The 26,982-nt window shown below is 32.0% G+C and overlaps 2 protein-coding genes across 3 annotated transcripts in view; one reads left to right on the top strand and one right to left on the bottom strand.

Annotated features, from left to right (window-relative positions):
- Nucleotides 1–13,276, top strand: part of LOC140434599 (microtubule-associated protein 1 light chain 3 beta-like) — a 67,222-nt gene extending 53,946 nt beyond the window's left edge. Inside the window, exons 3-4 of the mRNA XM_072522980.1 lie at nt 2,405–2,511; nt 7,436–13,276. Of these exons, the coding sequence (XP_072379081.1) occupies nt 2,405–2,511; nt 7,436–7,652 (324 nt within the window). The 3' untranslated portion in view covers nt 7,653–13,276. The remainder of the gene's footprint in view (nt 1–2,404; nt 2,512–7,435) is intronic.
- The window catches only part of Hcs (holocarboxylase synthetase-like protein), a 161,093-nt gene extending 136,233 nt beyond the window's left edge, over nt 1–24,860 (bottom strand). Inside the window, exon 1 of one of the 2 annotated variants that reach the window (XM_072522975.1) lies at nt 24,794–24,860. The gene's annotated coding sequence lies outside the window, so the exon portion shown is untranslated. Of the gene's footprint in view, nt 1–24,600; nt 24,619–24,793 lie in introns of those variants that run through there. The other variant, XM_072522977.1, reaches the window with a different exon arrangement.
- Nucleotides 24,861–26,982: the final 2,122 nt, after the last annotated feature.

The following is a 26,982-nucleotide window of genomic DNA, read 5'->3' as shown; positions in this document are numbered from 1 at the left end:
AACAAACATCAATAGGGTTATAAATCCATAATTAATTAGGGCTTCTGACTTCTGGATTGTAGGATTAAATTATTTTAAATTATCATACACATCTTCTACCATACATCTATCATACACATATTATAGTCTTCTTCTTCTTTTTTTTTTTTTTCTATGGACATGACTGTCTGTCTGTTTTTCAATGTCCCTCCAGTAAGTTGTCGTTCCATCGTTTTCGTGGACTTCCTACTGATCGTCTTCCTATTAGGGAACCATCTCTTGCCGTCTTTACTACTCTATTTGTTGTCATTGGGCTTATATGATCGTTCCATTCTACTCTTCTATTTCTTACCCAGCTCTTGATATTCTCCACCTTGCATCTACGTCGTATATCTGTACTTCTAGCTTGAAGTTTATCTCTTGAAGCTTTGAAATGTTTTACCAACATCACTATTTCAAAACAATTTCTTCTTATTATTTATATTTTAGTTTGACAGAGCATTTTATCACATTGTCGATTCTAAAAGACCAACTCTATATATAAATAAAAAATATAAAAATATCAAATAAAATGTTCGATTTTTGATTTGGTGTGTCGCTTGTCATAATAATCGATTCGAATCGATAAGCGTTTCGATAATCATTTTTAATTTTGATCATTTCGGACATTGTAGAGTTTGGGGGTACAATGCTAGAAGTAGACAATAATTTCCGTACAATGCTAGGATTGTCCAAATATATATATATATATATATATATATATATATATATATATATATATATATATATATGACTTCTTGGTATTTTTGAGAGAAAAATTCTTAGAAAGATTTTTGGGGCCGTAAATGAAAATGGGCTATGGCGTCGAAGATACAACTTTGAACTGTATCAGTTATACACCGATCCAGATATTGTGAAATTCGTTAAAGTGCAGAGACTTAGATGGGCTGGACACATTGCTCGGATGTCAGATCACGAATACACGAAGAGATTAACATTTTCAAAACCAGAGGGCACAAGAAGCAGAGGACGACCACGAATGAGATGGATTGATGATGTGGAAGAAGACCTACAGATTCTAGGGGTTAGAAGATGGAGGGAAGTTGCCAGGAATCGACAGGAGTGGCGACTTCTTTGTGAGCAGGCCAAGATCCACAACGGATTGTCGAGCCACTTATGATGATATATATATATATATATATATATATATATATATATATATATATATATATATATATATATATATATATATATATATATATATATATATATAATATATATATATATATATATATATACATACATAAACTTATAACTTGATAAGCCAGAGCTTGAAAATTTATCAGTGTAGTCTTTAACAAGACAAGAAAACACTAAGTTGTTAAGTTGTACGTCGCTAAGACATCATGGGCAAGTCTGTCAGTAATTTCCCCGATTCAAATTCATAATAGGCAACCCACATTATGCAGCTCAGAGCAGTGGGTCAGGCTGCTCTAGACATAAGTTTTGAAACGTCTCTAGAAAAAAAATAGTGGGTAGTTAGAAGATTCAAAACCGTTTGCGGCTACATCAATTTTACCTGTGACTTAGATAGATAATGGAGCGATGGAGCGATGGAGCCCTACAGGGACCTCTTACTAGTTAGAAGGTTGAGGGATTTACGATTTAAAAATAATGACGCGATTTACCAAGGCAATTTGGGCTGAGTAAATAAACATTTAAATTTTGTTTATTCTCGTTCGAAGATTTTTGTTTATCAAAAAACTATCTTTCGTACATTTAAAATAGGTGAATTAAAATCTTATACAGAATGGATCAAAAAAATACTACAAGAACACAAAACCATAAAAACTATTAAATAGCTTGAACTTTTTTTTATGAAAGAATAAATAAGCAGGGACACTGACATCCCATTACCAACTAGACATTTAAATTAAACTTAACATACACGTATGTTAAGTATGACGCTGTAAAAAACACAACCTGAAAAAATGTTGCCTAAAGTTTTGTTTTATTTTCTGCAGCGAAATATTAGTGTGGTTTAGCCTTAAATGGACACAATGTTTCAACTACTTTTGAATTTTCTGTTTGAAAATGATTGATAGCATACTTTTTATGATACCACTCCTTTGTGATTTTTTTTTCGAAATTTGTCGGGCTAATCATATTATTTTTATAAATTCTTGTTCAAAACTCAGATTATAAGGTATCAATATTTATATATGTCAAATAGAAAATAGTTTTTACTAAAATTCCGTAAAATAAAGTAATTAATATAAAAAATACCACAAGGGAATAGTTTCAGAATCATATAAAGGTGTGTCCTTGAAAATAACACATATGTTGATATTTTATTAGGATACACGATATACCTAATGGATTAGAAACGTGTGTAAACTAATTTTTATTTTATTATTTTTTTCAGATAATAGTACAAAGATTTTACAAAGAAACACATCTACCACATTTAGATAAATCTAAATTTTTAGTACCTCAGGAAATCACGATGTCCCAGTTTCAAACAATTATAAGGTAAGTTTTCTATTATACGAGTATTTAGTTGGTCAATATTGAAAATATTAGACAGAATTATTTTGTTTAATTTGTACATTTTATCGAAAGCAATCTTAAAGGCCTTTTCATATTTGATTTTAAGTGTGTTTCAAATACTGTAATTGTTTCTTCTTCTTCTTAAAGTGCCTATCCGTTCCGGATGTTGGCGATCATCAAGGCTATCTTCACTTTGTTTATTGCAGCGCGGAACAGTTCAGTGGTAGTCGTGTTATACCACTTTCGTAAATTTTGAAGCCAGGAAATGCGTCTTCTTCCCGGTCCTCTCTTACCATTTACCTTCCCCTGGAGAATCAGCTGGAGAAGGCCGTAACGTTCTTGATTTCTCATTGCATGACCTAGATATTCCAACTTTTTAGTTTTGACGGTCATGAGAATTTCACAATCTTTCCCCATTCTACGCAGGACCTCCACATTAGTAACTCTGTCCACCCAGGATATACGTAAGATGCGCCTATAACACCACATTTCGAAAGCTTCGAGCCGATTGATTGTTTAAGATAATATATGTATATGTATGTATAATATTAACATGTAATTGTTTAAGATAATAAAATGTAGGTACAACGTCATTTGCGATGCCCTACAACAATTAAACAAATACTTTAGTTATCAGCTAGAATCGTTTGCGATGTGGACCTACAGAAAAATACTTAAAATAAGTTGAGTGTGCAGAGTAACAAATGCCGAGTAACAATAATATATTCAATTAAGCTACAATTATTGCAGATTATAATACAAGGCAAAATACAAGAAAAGATGAGAATTGGAGGAAGATGCATTTCATGTTTAACTCATTTAAGAAAGTGGTGTAAATGTAGTGCCGCAGAATTATTCAGAACTGTAGTGTCAAAAGTAAAAGCTGCCATGATGATTACCAACCTCCTTAAAGGAGGTTGAAGAACCTATACACTATAAAAGGGTAATCCCGACGAGTAGGTTTTCTCTGGGAACATGTTCCAGGACATCTAGTGTACACTGACGCAATAATTGATCCAAGTTAATATAATCCTAAATACTTGGGGCAATCAAAAGCCAATAAAATGTGATAGTGGAAACAAATAAAATTCATCGCCTACTTGTAATATTGCGCAGGGTTGCAAGATGGCAATTTAATATTGTTGAATTTAAAAGCTATATTAAAAAAAGGAGGTTTAGGACATTTTACTAAACCATGTTCGTTTTTAGGCACATTGAAAAAAATTGAAAACAAATTAAAAATTTTGAACATTTTTATAAAACAATATAGGGGTGCGCGTTTTTGTATACCAATATTTTGTAGCATGTCTTCATCGTTAGTAAATATAACCATCTAGCAAAGTCATGATGAGCATTAATCAACATCTACTTTGAACTCTGACTGATATAAAAATTAGGTCAAACTGTGTCCTTAAATGGCAACACAAAATTTAAGTTTCAGTAATAAACCTTGATGTGTTTTTATTCGTATAATTTGTAGTAAACAAAATAAATTTCATGAATTAGTTTTGTTACCAAACATCGATAAGGTTCTAGAGGCCAGTTGGTTTCTAAAGAAAAATCAATAATTAGATACGCTTATCTGGTGTATAAAGCATTACGTTTAAACTGGGAGTGGAGTCGCTATAGAGGGAGTATTTTTAATGCAAGAAATGTGATTATTTCTAATTATAAATACATGTTTATACCACATAAAATAATAAGCAAATGCAGCGAATAAATTAAAACCTTAATACCCAAAAAAGACGAAAACTTAATTTGTGATTCTGTTAAGATTGTGAAATGCGTGTATAGTGGTTGATGGAGGGCTCATTTTTTGTCCACATTCATGTTCATTACTGTTAGATAACAGGAAAAACTCCACGTTAGATAACAAGAAAAGATTCACATTGGATATATTCATATGGCCTTCCCCTCCTGCTCATTCGAGGAATTCGACACTCAGTAACTCTTCGTGGGAACATTTTATCTACACGTTGAACATATCCTACCAATATGTAGTTCTGTTCTCCCTTATCGAATTTATGTAGCACTGATGAAACGCGCATTCCATGTCCCGGGTTTCTCATTAATTTTGACCTCCACTTATTTTCCTTAATTTCGGGAATACAAAAAAAAGTTTCAAATAAAAGTTGTATTATTTTATCTGTACCGACCAATGTAGCAACAGATCAAATTTTGTATACAGGAAGTGCCCAATAAAATTCATCTTCAATATTTCAAATGGGACACCCTGTATTTTTTTATAGTTTTGAGTAGCCCTGCATTTCCTGATTAGCAATATATAACATTGTGTAGCATTAGTTTTGTGCTATAATGGCATTATGGTACTACAAAAGGGTAACCATATGTGGCTATGCAACTGACATTTCAAAATGAAACAATTATTAATTTATTATAAACTGTCAGTTCTCATATCGAAATGGGTTATACTGCAGATGAAAAAGTAGATATATTCTCAATTTATGTAAAAAATAATAAAAACAAGCAAGCGACAAGAAGAGAATATAGGCTGATTTATCCAGATCGACAGACTCCATCTGCAAATACATTTTTATATAATTATCGTCATGGCATAAATGAAAAAATGTTTGAACGGAAGAAACGTACTATCGTAGGAAATGATGATGAAGATCTTAATACTTTGCTTTTCTTTGAAGGTAAAAATTAAATACTTAAATAATAGATTAAATTCATAATAACATTTTTATTTTAGAAAATTCTGAAACTAGTCTAAACAATGCTACTAATGCATTAGAGAAAAGCCATGCGACGATACATAGAGTTTTAAAAACTATAAGCCGTACAAAATATTACCGGTACAAGAACGTACCGATGTTCATAAGAGAAAGCGTTTACAGTTCTGTCAAGACATGCTTATAAATTTGAACAATGATCCTAATTATTTTTATAACATTTTATGGACAGATGAACTAAATTTTTAATAGAAGAAATAGGTATTCGTGGGAACAGAAAAATAATAGAAAAAGAAAAATTAAGCAAATAAAAAGTCAGGAAGAAAATCAATAAATGTGTGGTGCGAAATATTTCAAAACAAAATAGTTGGACCCTTGTTTTATGATTATAAATTAACTGGGGAGTCATATTTGGACACAGTCATTACAGAAGTGGATGAGTTATTAAATCAAAATTATACACAAAATCAATTAAATAGTATGATATGGCAACAAGATGGAGCACCGCCACATAATGTCGTTCCTTTCAAGAACATTTAAATAATCAATTTAATGTGTGGATCGGCAATAAGGGTACCATTACACGGCCACCAAATAGTCCCGACTTAAGACCATGTGATAGCTTTTTATGGGGGGTTTTAAAAGAAAAGGTGTATTTTGATTCAAATACAAATATTAACACTATCACGGCAAAAGTTCGCGCGGAAATTGAAAATTTAAATGGTCATATTAACACAATATCTGACGCATTAGAAAATTTGAGACGAAGATATTACTTGTGCATTGATAACAATGAAGAGCACTTTGAGCATCTATTGTAATCTTAAATGTAGTATTGTATCTTAAATGTAGTATTGTAAGTCATTAATTTTGTTGACTTTCTAAATATATTTTTTCTAAATATATTTTTTTTATGTTAGTATAGTATAGTAGTACCATACGCCATTTTATTGGGCATTCCCTGTATACAAAATTTGGTCTGTTGCTGCACTGTTGGTCGGTACAGATAAAATAATACAACTTTTATTTGAAACTTTTTTTTGTATTCCCGAAATTAAGGAAAATAAGTGGGGGTCAAAATATAATGAGAAACCCTCTGTACATTTTTTTTACGAGAATTGCCAATCTTATTTCTTTCTTATTTTCTTAATATTCACTGACACACCTCACAGCTGACCTTATTTACCTTAACGTAGCATTAAGTTCTGTTGCAATTTTTCTGTCAACAATTAATTATTTAATTGCCATTTAAAACCGTTTTGTCGCTAACTTTATACAAAGTCTGCTTTTTTACGGCCCTAAACCGTAGACAATATAATACATGATGGAGTGATCCTTGCAATATCAGCCCGTTCCCTCAGTGTGACAGAAAACTGACGCAAAGCACTCCCTGCATATCTTTCTAATTTGCCAGGTTTATCGACTACGTGACGTAAATGACCAGTGAGAAGGTCACGTGGTCGATAAATCCGGCCCCTAAGACTGAGATGCAGGAAGTGCTTTGGGTCAGTTTTCTTTGTCGCGTTGTACATTTTATTTTTTTACGAGAATTGCCAATCTTATTTCTTTCTTATTTTCTTAATATTCAGTGACACACCTCACAGCTGACCTTATTTACCTTAACGTAGCATTAAGTTCTGTTGCAATTTTTCTGTCAACAATTAATTATTTAATTGCCATTTAAAACCGTTTTGTCGCTAACTTTATACAAAGTCGGCTTTTTTACGGCCCTAAACCGTAGACATATAATACATGATAGACTGATACTTGCAATATCAGCCCGTTCCCTCAGTGTGACAGAAAACTGACGCAAAGCACTCCCTGCATCTCTTTCTAATTTGCCAGCTTTATCGACTACGTGACCTAAATGACCAGTGAGAAGGTCACGTGGTCGATAAATCCGGCCCCTAAGACAGAGATGCAGGAACTGCTTTGGGTCAGTTTTCTCTGTCGCGCTGGGGGAACGTCACTGTATTGCAGCAGTATAGTTAGGGCCTATTGTATTATATTTATATGCCCTAAACTAATATTTAACCCAATATTCTATGCTGTAGAAAAAGCGTTTGACATTAATTACTTTCCTTTTATGGAAATTTAATTTGTTTTAATGTAATTTAGACATTTTTGCCCTTGTAAAGTCAATGTTATTTTTGCCAAAAATCGTATTTTATATTTCAATTTATATTGATGACAGTTTTTTTATTTTTTAGAAACCGAATACGGCTGAATTCCCACCAGGCACTGTACTTATTAGTAAACAATAGATCTATGATGAGCTTAACATTAACACTTGCAGAAGTGTATGCGGAACACGCAGATAGCGATGGATTCCTTTATGTTACATACGCTTCGCAGGAAGTCTTCGGCGATGCTACTACCGTCAGTAATTATGAAGTTAATAAATGTATGATTGAGTTTGGAGATTGAAAACTTTTTTAGACACAAATTTCTTAACATCTAATAACACCAAAATGAAATTCGATAGGTTCAGGTAATTTGTGAGGTTGTGTACAGAAAACAGACAGTTGTTAACGTAATTGATAAAAAATATTAGACGTACTAACTTTTAATAAATATCTTAAAAATTAAATTTTATGTAATTTATCACTAACAGGTTTGAAAAAGCAGTGAAGTGTCTATCATGAGCTATTTTTTCTTGTTTCTATTCAGGTACCCAACTTTACCATTTAAACCCTTTTTTAGCGAACTAATATCAGATTTTTTTTAATTGGTAATAATGATCGCCAAATTCTTATATTCTTATTATAAAAAGATGAGCGCAATCGGTCCTGATTTATCTATTATTGTATTAGTAGTTGTTATGTTCCTTGGGTTCCTTTTTAGTATATATAAGGGTTTTTCACAAAGTATTTTCCATCAAATCTTTTTAAAATTTGTGATCATTATTGGCAAGTTGTTATAGTCTTCCAAAGAAAAGAGTGGGAGACTATCTTATATCGTAGTGTTCCTTGGATTCCTTTTTTTTTTGCATGAGTTTTTATGAATTGAAGGAAATGGTATATATGTCTCATTACATGGGAAACTGTGCAGTTTTTCGGTTTTTAATTATTTTAATCATATCACATTCTCTACCCATCCGACATAAAACTTCCAAGTTGTTATTGTCGGCAGTCTAAGGTATTAGCAACGTCTAGTCTTGTCTAAGGTCCACGTTTCAACTCCATACAAGTGTGAAATATATGTAGCACTTTATCAAATTATATCATACTTTTTATATCGAACGATCTATCGCTTAGAAAGCTATGCATTCTTAAAAAGTTTGCTGTGGTTGTTTCAACTCGAGCTCTAATTTTTAACTCAAAAAAGGATTTTAATCGATGCAGCTACCCAAGTACTTTTTCTGTATATATTTACGTATACTGGTTGATTTGATTCCGATTTACTACATCTTTGTTTTAAGTCCAACATTAAGTCTCCTTTATTTGACTCCACGTTTAAACGGTGTAGATTGTGTTTGGCTATTTTAAAGCTATACTATCAATATTTAGTGTTCGTAGAGGTTCTTTTCTTTCCAGAATTATTTTGACTTCACGTATGTACACGGGTAAGTTTTTATATCTAACATCATAAGTATTGTTCTGAAGATATTTTGGTGTTGCATTTTAATATAATTTACTATTTGTATCGGAAATTAACTACAATTTTAGTTTAAATACGTTTATTTTGACGTTTCGATTTCAACTTCGGAAATCGTTCTCAACATACAGAATGGTCTAAATTCTCTAACCACATCGAACTGATTTCTATTATTAGTAATTGGTACCGATGACAATATTTGGGTCTTTGGATCCAATCATCGCAAACCACATGTTTATTTTCCACCATTCAATCAAGTTCCATTTTGGAAATTATCAGAAATAATGTTCGATGATAATTCTGATAAACTTCGCTTGTCAATAGTAATTTCCGGATAATTTAGTTAGTTTCCTATCAATGGTATACAGATTCAGTATTGTATCCTTAGACAAGGAAAAAAAGGGGACGTGTAATCGTATGGAATTGACTGAAGCCAAACCGGTACCAGAAAAGTAGCCAGGTCATATTTTATTTCTTCAGTAGATTGAGAATAATGGATATATATCAATAAATAGATTTTTTTCAAAATTTATAATTGGACACTGTCATAATGATCACTTTTTGAACATAATGTTATCATGACATATATTTTAGTAGATCGATATAGTATTTTAGTAAATCAGTAAATTAAAGTTGAAATCATTAGATCTACTGAAAAATCAGTAGACCTGGTAACCCTGCGAGAGGTAGTAATGGGCAACGTACAGGCACCAAAACATGGCGGTCACATCGAAACTGGCTTCACTTTGCGAAGGTTTGTTAAATGAGTGTTACCTATCCTCTCCCTTTTCTTGTCTAAGATTGTATCTAATATTTAATGATAATCTCCACTATAGCAGAAAGTGTATCTATCCATAGAGTATTGTTTTTTTATTATTGTTGTTTTAGTCGAGGATATGACGGTGTTCTGTTCAGAATTCTTTTTAAACCCTATCCCAATATGTGCTTTTCCTCTGGCGTGGTTACTACCCTAACTCGGGGGGTGGAAAAAGTTTATAAAAAAACACGGTAAGCACTAGAATTGTAACTTTTAAGTCAAAAATCTTCTTCATGAGTTTTTTCGAAAAGTCAATATTTTTGGAGTTATTTGTGACTAAAAGTTTAGAAATTACACGGCAGAAATCATATTTTTAAACATTTTTTCGCGAATAACTTCAGAAATTTAGACTTTATTGGAAGGACTGTTTAGATATAAAATAAAGCTTATAAAACAAAGAGATTCGTTTTTGATTGTTACAGTAAACTTGTAACAAATTTATGGCTGTTTGAAAATAGACTTTTATTCATCGAAAACAAAAATCCAAACATATGATGTTGAATAAGCGTAATATGGTAAGTTTTTCATGAAAAACTTATATAAACTTTTTTAAAGAACTTTTAAAATGGCCACTTGTAAAAGTGATTTGCATGAAAATTAAGGTGAGTTATAAATAAAATAAAGTCCGTTTATATTTTGTGTGACGCAGAAAACAAACTCACCCCCGCCAAAACCACCCTGGTTGAAACTATTCATTGTTCATTTACAGTTTACTTCTTTTATATAAAAACGTTACATTCTGGAAGTTTAACTGGTTTGAAAGGTTTCATTTTGAAAACAATGGAGTTTAAAGGAAAGGCACTAATTTCGTAATTTTTAAAAAATCCACTTTTTTTCGAAATAACTCATCCACAAAAAAATATACAAAAAATGCTGGAATACAAAAAAATAGTTTTTTTACTGCAGATTGTGATTTTTTTTATTTCTACATACTGAAAATTAAACGGAATATGATTGTTTAAAGGTTGTATTTGGATGCATTTAGCACCATCTTCAAGCCCTTTCACCGCAACCCTTTTTAAAACGAAGGACTTGAAAAAATTTAATATACACCACTTTGTAGCTTATTTTAAAAGCTACTACAAAGTGGTGTATACTAAATTTTTAAACAATCATATCTAGTTTAATTTTTAGTCTACAGAAAAAAAAACAAAATATTCAGTAAAAAAAAAGCTGTTTTTGGTATACTCGTATGTTTTTTATCTTTTTTGGTTGTTGAGTTATTTTTAAAAAAGGGTTTTTTGAGAAATTCCGAAAATAGTGTCTTCACTTTAAACTCGGATTTTTTTTAATACAAACATTACATTCCAGAATGTAATGTTTGTATATAAAACAAGTAAATTGTAAACGTGTAAACTATGTGAACAACACATAGTTTCAACCGAGGTGATATTGTTACTTTCTGCGTCACAAAAAATATAAGTGGACTTTATTTTAGTTATAGCTTACCTTAACTTTCATGCAAATCGCTTTTACCAGTGGCCATTTTAAAGGTTATGTTTCTACAAATTTTTCATGAAAAACTTACCGTTTTCCGCTTATTTAACATCATATATTTGAATTTTTGCCCCTAGTCTACTTTCAAACAACCATAACTGTTATTATCAAGCTTACGATATTAATAAAAAAAAAATCTGTTTGTTTTATAAGCTTCATTTTATATCCAAACAGTCTAAATTTTTGAAGTTATTCGCGAAAAATCGAATTAAAAACATACATTTTCAACGTATTTGTGAACTTTCAGTCAGGAATAACTCCAAAAATATTGACTTTTCGAAAAAAATCTAAAAAACATTTTTCTCTTAAAATTCACTATTCTAGCGACCACCGTAGTCTTTCTTTACTAAACTTTTTCCACCCTCAGGTTGGGATGGTAACTACCATTGCCATACTGATTTTGATCTTTGAGCTATTTTTTAACTACTTTTAAAATTTCAAGCAAATCGATGCATATAAAAAAATTCAGAGGTTTTCTACTATTTTTACCGTCATATCCTGGACTATTTGTTCTACGAATTTTTCTAAACTTTTATTATTATACTATAATACCTAATTATAAAATTTAGTGCGATGTTTTCTGTATGCTTCTGTAATTACTGACATTGCTATAATTCGGCTGATATTATAATTTGAAAATGAATAAAACTGATCATAGTATATTAATCCGTTGGTTTTTTTTCTGTAGCTTTTACAAGTTAACAGAAGAAAGCTATTAACAGAAGAAAACATTGCTTGTCTGTTGGATATGAGATATATATTTATAACAGACCATCAGGTATGATCGGTTTTATACAGATTTTATGTTTATTTGTCGATATTGATTATTTTCAAAAGTAGGCTATTGATTATTTTCAAAAAAAGGAACTACAACATTAAAGGGGTATTATATTATTTCATATAATCAATGGACCTCCAAATATTTAATAACCGCGGAGCGCTACCATTTAAACAGGTGCATTGAATGGGGTGAATTTTAGTACATATACATCTACAAAAAGTTGTTCAAAATTAAATTCCTGGTCGAAATGTTTAAAGTCAAAAATATTTTTTTTACAAAAATATATTCCAAAAACGAAACGAAAAAACGCGATTTTTATTTTTTGTACCATAACTTTTTCCAGTGCAGAATAGGTACAGGCATCGATTTAAAGAAAAAAACTTCGACCCTTCTTCAAAATGACGTTTGGTACGATTTTTCAAAGTTCCCCACTCACACCATTATTGAGGACTAATTTTAATCAAGATACGGTTCTTCAAAGTTTTCTACTTTTAACAATTTTTGCTAAGTTTTACGCCTATTTTTCCAATTATAACTTTTTTTCCTGTACATCTAGGTACATACATTACTAAATAAAAAAGCAACAAAAATAATCTATTTTAAAATATTCTAAGACTAACGGTAACCAAGATGTAGTTCGTCAAATTGTGATGCTTGCTATTTTTCACTCTAAAAGGTGACATTTCGATAGGAAATTTAATTTTGAACAACTTTTCTGTAGATGTATAATTATGTACTAAAAGTGCATAGAATTCGCCCAAATGCGACCTAGTGCACAGGGTCTAATTCACCTGTTCTCAAAAACGCACCCCTTTAAATAGTTGCACTCCACGGTTTTTTCATATTTGGGGGTCCATTGACCATATGAAACAATAAAACTCCTTCAACATTGAAATTCCTTTCTAAAGTACATAATCAATAGGTATTGGTGTCGTGCGGTAATGTTTGATGCTTACAAAAAAATCCAAAAAAAAAAAACAAATAAATAAAATGTATTTTATTATTTTTTGTATTATATATGTACCTATATTCTAAAAGGAATTTGTGTTTTAAGTTAGTTTTATAAGTAGAGTATTCAATTTTTCCAAATGATAGCATATACATATTATATGTTAGTTCAAAAGACTGTTTCTATTATATTGTAAGGTTTTTATATTTGTAATTTACTAATTTAAGTTTTTAAAGTGCATGAGAAAACAAATAAGTGTGTAACGTGTGTCAAGTATATTTTAGAAATCAGTGTTGCTATTTATTACCAAATACTTAAAAGTTTGTCTTATTGTCTTATTACTAGTGTATTGCTATTTTAATTATACTTCTGTTATATGATATTAAAACTCAAAAATCACACTTTGAAAACAAAAAAGTTGTTTCTATGAAGTTTACTTTTCCTTAATTGTTCCTTTCTACTCCATTTTAAAACATTTCACGGGAGTAGCGTTCATCGAAGACAGGTAAGCACCGGAAGTGTTACTCGTTAAGAATTGGAATGATAAGAAAGACAGAGAAGTATTCGGAGAGAAAGATATGGATGAATGCCGGGACGTGACTACGTGGTAGTAGTAGTAAATAGTAGTAAATAGGTCGAGTTTACTCCTCCTAAGATAATTTCCGGTAATTTTGCTGCGCATCAAATGGGGTGCGATTGTAGGACTTTCAAAGTCATTCCTAGGTTTGAAAACTTATATATTTTAATTTATCTATCGTTAACTACTATCTCGACGATGCGCCGAATACTACTTAACCCGTCTAACACTATAGTTTCGTCAACCTTCATTGAACTTAACTCATATATTCGTTAATCCTGAATACATCCTCAGAGATTATAATAAATTAAAGTAGAAACCCTCAATTTAGAAGAGTGATATAGTTTAAACGCCGACTTTCCTCAAATTTAAATGTACACAGCGGCCCTCGAAAACTGCCTGTTTTCTCGATTGCAATTTGCGTTTCCTCATAAGAAATCACAGAATATATAAAGTAGTATATTTATTTGTGCTTCTCTATAGTAGACTTGACCAGAAGTTGTCGTACAGTGTAGCCAATTCTTGTTCACAAGTAGTAATTATGGTCATACAAAACCTGTATTCTTCCACGCAGCGATTATTACCGTCATAAAAATAGAAAAAAAACCTGATTTTTTCAATAGTAAAAATTAAGCTCAAAATTGTAATGAAATAAATTTTATTTATATGTTCCGTTTCGTTACATATTTAAATTTATAAAATAAAAATCGATATTTTAAAACAATATTTTTCAATCGTTTGGCACCTTTGGAATTAGCGACGGAACTCCGTTTCAATTCAGATCCACAGAAAGCCGTAAAACTAGTTTTTGTCGAGCGAGTGCCCATCAACAATAGTTCATTTACATTGGCGTTTCTGAGGGTAGGGTATTTTATGCGATAAGTTTGTGTTATTGATAAAACTTGTTATTGATAATACGAGTGTTATAGTTTGTCGTTTTATAGTAAATTTTTAGTTATATTCTGTGATTATTTGGTTTGAGTTTTATTGGAATTGGACGAAAAACCGAGTTCTTCCAAGAGAAGACTGCAAAATTCTGATGTTGATTCCAAAAATGAAATGCCGCAAAAGAGACGAAAAATGTTAACGTCCGAAGAGAAGGTAATAATACGAAACGTTTATGAAGGAATTGTCGGCAGAAAAATGGAATTAAATGTTAGCCAAGCGGTCGACATTTGTAGCAGTTTAACAAAAGTATCCGTTAGCTGTATTTATCGTGTACTTAAAAATACATCGGAAAATAAAAAGCAAGAAAAAGGTAAAACTAGAGGTAGAAAAAGCATTGTTTTGGATGACGAGACAAGGAATATTATATGTCGAAAAATTCACTCATTTTATTTTCGGAGTGAAATTCCAACACTGAAAAATATTTCTCAAGAGCTCGAAAACGATGACTCCTTACCCAAGATATCTCGTAGAGTCTTAACCAGGACCATGCGTGAAATGAACTTTCGATATGTAAAACTCAACAGAAAAAGTATGCTATTAGAAAAAAATAAAATTATTCTGCGGAGAAGAAAATATTTAGAAGAAATACGCAAAATTCGCAGCACTGGACGCAAAATATGTTATTTGGATGAAACCTGGATTAACCAAGGTTGGAAAAGGTCATACAGTTTTAAAAGTTTGGCAAGATTTAAATGTCAAAAGTAAACGCTAAGCATTTATAGAAATCTGATATACAGGATTAAAAGCTCCATCAGGAAAGGGACGGCGTTTAATCGTCACCCATACAGGAAGTGATACAGGGTTTCTTGATGATGGTTCTCTTCAATTTGAGTCGAAAAAAACAGGTGATTATTAAAGAAATTGAAAGGGAGGATTCAAGAATGGCTTACAGAAAAGGGGATTGCATACGAAGAATCAATGCTCAAAATTTAGCTACTTGACATTGCACGGTTAAGGAAAATTGAATATCTTAAATATGCTGTAGATGAAACTGCAAAAGATTATGGTGTCAAAGTTCTGCGTCTACCATCTTATCATTGCGAACTTAATCCCATTGAATTTATCTGGGAGCAAGTGAAAGGAGAAGTAGCACGCAATAACAAAACGTTCAAATTAAACGAAATTAAGAAACTTTTGATTCAAGCAATCCTCCATGTAACTCCAGAGAAATGGGCTAAATGTATAGGCCACATAATTAAAGAAGAACATCGTATGTAGGAACTTGACACTCATATCAAAGTTTTACTAGAGCCAAATATAATTACACCAGGTGGTGAACATAATGACAGCGATAGCAGCACTGCATCTTCAGGTTTAGACAGCGAATAATATTTTCTAATAGTTTAATAAGAACATCAGCATAAAAAAAAAACCAAAAACAAAAAAAAAAACGAGAAGAACATAGTAAGTGTGTATAGTGTTTGTGTTTAAACACATCAAACATTATTTTTATTTTGTTTTTATAGAATTTTATTTTGTTTTATAGGATTTTATTTTGTTTTGTTTTATACTGTTTAAGTGTTTTGTTCATTTTATTTAATAAGACAATATGGCTCTCGGCGAACACCCATTTAAAAAAAGTATCGCGCCACAAGACATACCTCTGGGGTGGTGTGGAAACTTTCTTAAAATTTGTTTTAAAAAAATTGCATTGTGTAACTCTTTAAGGACGGGTCACGTCAAAAGACGTTTTAGCGTAACTTCCGCGACAGCCGGTTGGTATCAGTAAACTTTCTGCAAAATTACTTCTTTTTTATAGCTTTTTGTTTGTGGCATTCTGTATTTTTAGGGGAATGTAGGGAATGAGCCACAAAATATTTATTCATATGTTTATTTATTGACGTTTCGATCTCTATATCCAGAGACCGTTTTCAATTATACAAATGATAGTACTATTTATTTTCTATGGCTTTTCGCTTGTCGTTCTGTATTTTTAGAAATAATGTTGGGAATAAGCCACAATATATTTATTCAAATGTTTAATTTACGGACGTTTCGATCTCTATAAAGAGACCGTTTTCAAACATACAAATGACAGATATATTTATTTTTCTATAGCTGCTTGTTTGTGGCATTCTGTATTTTTAGGGAGAAGGTTGGACATAAGCCACAATATATCTATTTACATGTTTAATACATTGACGTTTCGATCTCTATTCCGTTTTTAAAGATAGAAAAAAAAAGAAAATAAACAATATAAGATTATAAAAATATATAATAATAAACAAATAAAATAAATATAACTATCATTTATATCTTTGAAAGCGGTCTTTAGATATAGAGATCGAAACGTCAGTAAAAACTTGTAAATAAATATATTGTGGCCTATTTCGAACATTAATATTTGAAAAATAAAATATAATTAACGTTAAAATAAAAGTAAGTGTACGTCACTGGATTTCCAAACGGCTTTCCGCATTTCTGGGCCTTTAAACGATGACTCACTCTCTCAAATAGTGAAATTATACCATAGTATACTTAGTTTTAATAGTACTCAAACTAAAAAAAAAAACAATATTTGTACAAACTGTACAACTCCGTAGAATTTTTTTCTACCTCGGTTAAAGTAGGTATGTTGATAAATTCTTAGTCGTACAGTTCCTTCCAGATAAAAAAAAGTACAGTTCCTTTATCTGCTTTTTTTTAATGATGTAACTTTTTGGAATTTAAAGCGACATCCGTGTGAATTGTAAGCGATAATTATTAATGTATTCTCATCATCGGATATATCGGTCCCATTTTCTTGGTCGTCAACAAAATACTATCTGATACATTATCCTAGCCGCCATCTACATTTTCAGTCCAACTGTTCGTCCTCACTATCACTATTTATACTAAGTGACACAGAAATCCGAACACCCAGTTTAAATGATTTTATTTCAATAAAATTTGGCGTAATTTATTTATCTTAATGAAAAAAACAAGTGATAAAGTTTTTAGCCTTATCAGTTGGAGATTCCGGGTTTTATACTTTTTGTTTTTAAATTCACTAACAATCTAAAAATGAATATTTCAGCCGCAGTAAAGATCCAAATTTGGCGGATTGTGGTTCTTGACATTCTTTACGATTGGTTACGATGTCTAGAGTACTGAGACCTGTACGATTTCGTCAACTTAGTGAGTTTGATAGGGGCCATATAATGGGACTTCGGGAAGCTGGACTTTCTTTTCGGGAAATTGCAGTTAGAGTGCAAAGAAGTGTAGACACCGTGGTTAGGTGTTGTCAGGCATGGCTTCAAGAAGGCCGTACGCAAAGAGCAAGGGGCACTGGACGCCGCCGTAGAACAACAGACCGTGAAGATCGCCGCCTAAGATTATTGGCCTTAAGAGACCGTTTCTCCACTACCAGCTCCATTGTAAATGAATGGTTTGCAGAACACGGAAGATCTATTGGCATGCGAAGTGTTTACCGACGAATGAGAAGTTTTGGCCTGTTTTCATACCGACCACACTGGGTCCTCCCTTAAACTCCAGAACACCGCCGTAATCGCCTTCAGTGGTGCAGAATGGTCACTCTGGAATCAGGAGTGGCACCGTATTGTCTTTAGTGACAAGTCTCGATTTTGTTTAGGCATGCACGATGGTCGAGCGAGGGTTAGAAGGCGACGTGGTGAAAGGAGGAATCCACAGTTTTTTGTTGAAAGACATGTTCATCACACTGTTGGAGTTATGGTTTGGGGTGCTATAACTTATGGTTCCAGGTCACCTTTAATCTTCATCAGAGGTAACATGAACGCGCAGCGTTATATCCAAGAAGTTCTAGAACCCCACCTTTTACCCTATATTGACACCCTGGCAAATCTAACTTTCCAACAAGATAATGCCCGACCACATGTTGCAAGAGTCCCAATTCGCGAGGAACCGCAAAGTGGCCCACGCCTGGTGGTAGATTTCAAAAGCATCCACTTCGGAAAAACATTGAAATCATCAATTCAATCATTAATTCATATACATATTAGCGACCAGTTTATATTGTAATTAACAATAACTTTGACTTCAAAAAACTATTGCAGTGTTCCCCAATGTTCATCCTATTATAATTCACAAAAAAAATTCCATACATAAGTTTCCGCTGGACGAGAATGTGAGAAAAATTTGGCAGACCTATAACCAAGTACATGACTGTGCAGTTTACATTTTACTGAGAACGATTACTTTCCAAATAGTGTTGATTAAAATATTATTTATATTTTAATATATTTTTATCTACTTAATTTACTTTATAGTAACACCTGAAACTAAATTGAGAAGACTGAAAAATGCTGTTCCATCAGCTAAATTACCCCAAAGGTCTCATGGAGTTATTAGTAGAAAACGTAAGGCGTAATTTACAAAATATAACGTGGCCAGCTCCAAAAACTGCCTCACCCTCAACTAAAGATCTCTGCCGACCTTGCAACCACAAAAATAATTGAGATAATGTAAATTTTACTTTCCGTCTTTCAGACATACTGTAAAAAAAAACAAACATTTAATTTTATTTTTATTCAGGTTTGGGAGTCAATTACCGCATGTATAAACACGAATCACAAACAAATAAACTTTGAAGAACGTACTTCAACTTTTACTTTGGCAAAACACACGTGTAAATTATTTATATTAAACGTTTTATAGCTTCGAGATCAAATGACAAAATGATTTGTTTTCCCGAAGTTATCGTCCATTTTTGAAATCTTGAGCGCCCCCTGTCGGAATTGGCTATCGCGAATAGACTTCTTTCAACATAATGATGTCACATTGTTAGCATGGCCACCAAGATCTCCCGACTTATCCCCAATTGAGCACGTGTGAGATATGATGGGTAGGAGATTGCTCAATTTGCAACGTCCTCCTCACACTCTACAAGCACTTCGAAAGGAGAGTTGGTGGTTGCCTGAAATGAGATACCACAAGGGGACATTGACCACGTGATCAGAAGCATGCCTAGGCGCGTTGGAGAATGCGTAACACATCTGGGTGCATCCACACATTATTAAAGGTAAAAGGGCTATACAGCAATGCAATAATTTTGAAATTTTAATCATTTACTTATTATGTTTCATTAAGTACTTATACAAAATTTTATTAAAATAAAATCATTTAAACTGGGTGTTCGGATTTCTATGTCACTTAGTATATTAATATTTAATATAGGTGTCTCTGTGTAATAAAGTTTACGAGCAGTCATTGTAAAACGCCAAATAAACTAAATACGCGTTAAGTTTCGTGTAAACTGATAAAAGCTGGTAAAAATCTAACCAATTAGACAACGCTTGCTTCAAACAGGTCATTCCCCAAATCTACGGTAGTTTACCATACCGATACGAGTCCTCTATACTTTTGACTGGTTGCTTTTCGTCTTATGAGCACAGACATTTTTAGCGGTTGGTGCTTTCCCACCGCGAAAGGGTTAAACAAACTACATGCAACTATGGAAATTCTTTATAGGCCCTATACAGCTTTTCAATGTTTGTGTAGTGGCCAATGTGTGTGCTTTGAACAATGACTAATTGTAATTATGTGATAAAAAAAATTACAAAATACACCCTTAGTACTAAGTATGAACATAAAGAAACCATAAATTACACAGTACAGGCAAATTGTAGGACATATGTTATGTGAGATAGGTACTTATCCGCTCATGAAATTGGGCTTTTCTTTTAGAGGTGACAATGAAAGTGATTCATCTAAAATTAAAGAAAATTTCGTAGATTTAAAATAGTCAGAAATAAAAATGTAATTAAAATCGTTTAGATAATTCTTCTCATATTCGAGCTATCTCCTAATATCATCATCATCCTCAAAGCCTTACAATCCCTTGGGATTATAGCTAATGCCAGGATGTTTTGAAAATCCTATTATGAGATGAGGTGGATAATTGCACTTTGCCATTTATAATTTGCTGTGTTTTGCTACTGTAACTGGTTTCTATTTATTCCTGAAAATACATTGCCTTTCCAGTCTTGATATTCATTGCTCTTATATCTTCTATGTCGTCAAACCTACATCTTGATCTTCCACGGCACCTGTGCGTTAGTGGTGTCCATTTGGTTATCAAAAGTTTTATTCAAAAATCCTTTATAAAAGGTATATAATTAAAAAGACTCTTTCGGGCTACATTAGAGAACGTTTTCGGCTGTCATCAGTATATTCTTATCAGGTATACATGAGTCAAGCCACTAAATATCTTGGTAAACACCCTTAAAAAGTGGGAATTCAATAGAACTATCCATAATCTCTTCATAGATTTCCGGCAAGCGTACGACGGAATTAAAAGGGATAAAAGGGATCAGATGTGGAATGCAATGGCAGAACTTTCAGCTCCAAAAAACTTGTCCAGCTTGTTATGTGTGAATAGCTGTAGATCCAGAGTACGGATAGATAACAAACTCTCAGAATCTTTCGAAACAAGCAGTGGCCTGAAACAAGGAGATGCGCTGTCACCTCTCCTCTTTAATATCATCCTGGAGAAAGTAGTAAGAGCAGCACAACTTAAAACAGAATTACTGACAGTAAATGGACCAAAATTACTACTAGCATACGCAGATGACATTGACATTGTGGAAAACACAGTCACCAATGTGAAGGAGACTTTTAATAAATTGGAGGTAGAGGCAAAGAAAACTGGTTTAAGGGTAAACGAAGACAAAACCAAATATATGTGCATCAACAGACAAAAGGGACGAGATACAATAGGGAAAATGTTACAATAGACCCATATAACTTTGAAAGAGTGGGGAGTTTTAAATATCTCGGAGCAACAATCACTGCAGATAACGATATCGCGGAAGAGATTAAAGGAAGAATTCAGGCAGCAAACGGATGTATGTACAGCCTCCACAGTACTATTAAATCTAAAAGCCTGACACGAACATCAAAGATTAGAATATATAAAACAGTGATTAGACTGGTGCTCATGTATGGGTGTGAGACATGGACCCTGACCAAAGAAACTGAAAGAAAACTTAGATGTTTTGAGAGGAAAATCCTCATAAGAATCTTTGGGCCTTATCACGACATTAATAGGAACCAATACTGAATGAGAACAAATGCTGATGTCAAGCAGATGTATAGAGCGATCGATATAGTCCAAGAGATTAAATCCCAATGTCTAAGATGGGCTGGCCATGTCCATAGACTCCCTAATAACCACCTTGCCAAGTTAATATGGGAGGAAGCCCTCACAGGAAGAAGACCCTTAGGACATCCATAAATGCGATGGAGAGACAATATATGTTCAGATCGAAGAACAATGGGGCTACCCACTGACCCAACTATTATGAACGACCATTCAAGATGGAAACAAGTTGTGCAGTCAGCCAAAACCCATCCCGGGCTTTAGTGTTAAGAGAAGAAGAAGAAGAAGACCCTTAAAAAGTTACAAAATTTGTAATGTATTATTATTGAAAAGATTTTGTGATGTTAAAGTATTTAACAGATACCCTGTATGGCAAAGTAAGACTTCCAATAGGGGTTGTTGCTGATCCTCAGACCTTATCTGAATGGGTTTTAGATGTCATCTAGAACCCATGGATAATGGAGTTTTTATTATGAAAACGTTCTATGATATAAGCTCAAAAGGATCTTTTTAATTATATACCTTTTATAAATTATATATTTTTTAAATAAAATTTTTGTAATTCATGGTATATGTATTTCCTTGTGGACATTTGGTTATCCTTCTTGGCATATCTGTGTGTGGTCATGGCAGTATGGGTCCCATCTATTTTACGCGGAGAAACTTTATGTTCCTGACTATGTTTTCCCCCTTTAATTCTTCCTCAATGTTGATAATTGTTTCCATTTTCTTTCTCCTTCCCTTGTTATAATATTGTTCTCAATATTTTCTTTCGAATTTCGGTTCTTTTTTTTTGTTAAGTGTTGCTGTTTCCATACCATTTATAAAACAGGTCATATTAAGGTTTATTTTTGTTTTCTTACTTACGAGTCTTGCTTCTCAATAGATTTCTATTCATTCTTGCCTTTCAAAATTCTTTCATCTGTTCTCTCTTTTCTGGTTTTTCCGATTGTCACTCCCAAGAAGCTGAAGGTGAATACTGATTCAAATTTACAGTTCTGTGTAATTATTTATTTCTGTATAACTGCGTTATCTAGTAAGAAAATGGAATTGAGCTATTCTGTCTGAAATATAAAGCTGTGTATACATGTGAAAAGATGGCTGCTCAAACCATAACTGAACCACTAAATGAAATACAAACTGGGTCATATTTTTGGCCTTGACTTTTCCATGCTCGTTATTGTTCCTCTGGCCCACTGAGATAAGAACAATTTCTTAGTCCCATCCACATTATTCATTCGGCAGTGATTCTAACCAAAAGCTTATGTTTACTGTCACAGTCAATAATATTCACATTATTTTGTCTGAAAAATTATGGGAAATCACCTGGCAGATAGCAAAAAAGATTTTAACATTGTTTTTAAGCATATGTAAAAGTATTAAAATATTTCATAAAAAAGCAAGGTGAAATCTAAAGAGATACACTATACTCCATTCCTCGATCTCAGTCCCAACTGTCTAGTAAATTTAGTAATTTTTTGCTGTGTTGATTAAATTTTGACATCAACTGGAAGGGGATGGAAATTACCATACAACAAAACACCCATTCTAATAGAAAATATTAATTCTTAAAAATAAAAAATTATTAACATGCAGCTTGGTTAACAAAATAAAACTACATCAATTAAAATAAAGATTTAAGTATTTTTTTGAAATTTTATAATCATTTATAGGTGCATATTTACAAATGGAATGGTTTCTCACTTGCAGGTGTCAAGAAATTCATAAATTAAATAAAATTTTAAAACTAATTAGCAACTAATCAATATTGTGCCAGTGAGAACAATTTTCTTGAAATTTATGCATTTTTTGCAATTTGTAGAACACATTTTAATGTAATGTAAGTATGTAATATATGTTTTAAAAGATACTTAGAATCAGACACCAAAATAACATATTTATTTACACTATACATTTCTAACAAAAAAATATTTATTGTAACAAATAGAAAATATTTTGAGGAAATAAATTTGAGAAAATTAGGCAGTTTATTCCAACATACTTTATTGTTGTTCACATTTTCATAGCACACAGCAAAAACTTTGGTATTTTTTATATTGCAAAATAAGTATAATTAGCTATGGAATCAGGATTTTTACTATAGAAGTATTTCAAATAGTAGTAATTTGCGAAGAATTGACATGCTTGGCAGAGTTGCCTCCAATATATTAATTATATTTTTATATCAAATTGTAAAGACTGAAACATTTTTTTTTAATATAAACCAAAAAATATGTTTTTAAATCTAAACCTAAAATTTTAAGGGGATACACTTTCAAAATGCATCATCTGCTTCTTCTTTTTCCAACGGGAGAAGTCTACATTAGTGTTTATTTGAGCTATTAACCCTTTGAATGCAGAAAGTGCACCAGTGTGCTTTGTTCATTTTTGATACAATGAGAAAGTGTACTGGTGTGCTCTCCTAATATTAACTATTAATTTAAAGAAAGTATGACAACACAGGGCAGCACCCTACTATTTAACACCACACTGAATAGGTTGTTAGAAAGGAATTTTTGTGTTATGTTTCTGACAATGAATCTGTAAAAATATTACCAAGCTGAGTAAGGGGACTGTACCAATACTATAAAGTACAACTGCTATATTATATAGATGAGATGTAACAGCCCTATTAATAGAGGAAGTACAAACCTAGAACATCACAATTTCAAAGTCATCTAATTATTTTGACCAAGCTGAAAAACATGCTCATTACGACACTTATTTTTAAAGAAGTTAGTTTGAATACAATAATATCCACATGTTTCATGGATCATTTAAGAGTAAATAAAGTAGGGTTTATCATGTTGGTTTTATGTGAATCAATATTCCATTTTAATAAACTTGAACAATAAAGAGTACACTATCAATAAAGACAATACACACTAAGAATATATTGAAGATCAGTAGAGCAAGTAGAAAGTTGAGAAATAAAGTCATCTGGCAAAACAGTATCACCAACGAATATAGACGAATAAGCGTCTATATTCTTTGGTATAACCATTAATAAGATAGTTTATGACAACTGCCATATAATGTGAAGTATATAAAGCTAGTATTTTTAGTTAGCTAGTATTAAAGTGCAACAAATGAAAATAATGTAAATTGTAATATGTTGCATCAAAATTTATGTCATAATCAATAAAATTTACCTTAAAGGACAAAATCGGCAAACTTTTGCTATTAATATATACATAGTTTTAATGCATTTATCAATGTAACTCATATAAAGCAAATTCATATTAACAACACATTACTTAAACTTAGATTTATTTATCATAAACTAACTTAAAATTAACCGTTTGACTGTGACCGAATATTCAAAACAAAATATTTAAAACTTACTGTGTTCTCTGGTGTTACCAATAAATTTTAATTCAACAACCTCTAAACATAACAAACTTTAAATGACATATTGACATTGACATAAACAAACCCTGTTAACCATAGATAAATTACACCTAGATTGGTAACAGGGATAGCCAAGGTCAAATCATGTTCGGATTAGGCGCCCATTCGCTTGGTGGCGCTGCTAGTCTCGTTCCTGCACGGAGTGAGTGTGCTGTGATCAAGTCAAAGTTGAGTTTAGACAAATACGGCGCCATATTTGTATTTGTTTTATTTTTTATAATTTATTTTATAATTTAAAATTTTTTGTATAAATAGTGCAAAATCGTACAATTTTCGACGATTTTTTATTATGGAATCGAACACATTACATGGAATAACAATGTAGAGACGAAGAACTGAACAAAAAAGATGTGTTCCAGATTGCATGGATACTACCAAAGAATATAGACGCTTAAGCGTCTATATTCTTTGATACTACTTTTTAAGTCCAGGACATTATATGGATATGTTTGATAAATGGGTGAATGCTGTTAAGAGCCCTAATTAGAGAATGCTGCAAAAGAAACTATTTATAACAATTTTCGTGTATGCGCTAGTCATTTTAAAGAGGAAGATATAGTCAATGTTGGAAATAGCGGTATTACGAGAACAGCCGTTCCGAGTTTGTTTTTACCAGGACCAGGTAAGAACTATTATACCACTGACCTATATTCTTATTCACATTATATCTGACCTTTTACTATAAAATTAGTTTATAAATTTAACCTAAAATTATATATTATAAAACCAGTCTTACTTAGCTTAGTATTTGAATTATTTGTAGGTGGTGGTTCAACAACTATCTTAAAAAGCATCACCTTAGAGAGGGTTCGGCATAAATTTCTACAGGTGTGCGCCTTTCAAAGTTGGATTAGATTAGCAGACCATGACTACACTATCATGGAGAGGTCTATGAGCTTGCCTGCTTTAAGTATGAGGAGGGATCTGTCCCTCTCTTGTGAGTGAGATTGGTCTTAGAGTACCATATTATAATACCATGGTTTGCCTCATCTATGTACTTTTAATGTTCCATTTTGTAAAACAACCTATGGTGCTAATAGCCCACTGAATAGATACTTATCTTTGTTAAACAACCTAAATGTAAATGTATTTAATATGTCCCTCAATAAATATTAGTAGAAGAGTTACTGGTACCATAGAGTTTGGAAACTTAACTGTGTAAAATACTTCATGTTTTTATTGTAACTAGGTAATACTTTACATATTTTTTTATTTTTGTTATGTTATTTTTCCATCTTTATTGTTTGTGCTGGATTTTAGAATCATAGAACTAACTGTTGGGTTTATAGGTTTTAAAATGTCATTACATCTTTAATTATATATATATATATATATATATATATATATATATATATATATATATATATATATATATATATATATATATATAGATATATATATATATATATATATAGATATATATATATATATATATTTGTTTTTAGTACAATCCTGAGCCTTCGATAGTAAAACTTAAGCACAAACCTGAACCCCGTTTACGATCCTGAACCTGTATATTGGTTCAGGATTGGTTTCCTTATATAACTGACATATGATTTAAAATTTACAAATTAAATCATTTTTTTTTAATTAGTGGTGCCATCAGCGGACAAAACTGCCTAACTTTCAATTCAATATGTCATTCGGAATCCAAGAGAAACCTGTTTGTATTGTGGTTCAGGATTGCATTTTTTAGTTCAGCCATTTGCCACTTTGGCGCTGGAAACAATTTCTTGAATATACATGATTTTTATATACATTATTACAATTAGTACCATCCTGATCCATACTATGTGGCAACATTGCTTTGTCATTATTTTGTTTAGAGAATTGGGGAATTCTATTTTTAGCCAAGGCCAGAGAGATTTCTTTTCAATAGATGGTATAAGATATTATTATTTAGTTGCAACAGTCGTTTGTTTTGGTTCAGGAAGGTGTGTTTAAAAATGAATAATTATAAAGGACGTTGTAAACTGATGTATTTAGGGAAAGGTTAATTATACCAAAGGTATTAAACTAAATTGTCATTTTCAGCACTTTGGCTTAAAAATCTAGATGAATTGTGCTTATTTATATAAGTTAATATTAACAGAGGTACAGGGTGTCCAAGTAAAATAGTTATT

The sequence above is a fragment of the Diabrotica undecimpunctata genome, chromosome 2 (genome assembly GCF_040954645.1).
Source record: "Diabrotica undecimpunctata isolate CICGRU chromosome 2, icDiaUnde3, whole genome shotgun sequence".
Classification (NCBI taxonomy): Eukaryota; Metazoa; Arthropoda; class Insecta; order Coleoptera; family Chrysomelidae; genus Diabrotica; species Diabrotica undecimpunctata.
Note: the sequence above shows the minus strand (reverse complement) of the source record. Positions and strands in the feature narration are given on the sequence as shown.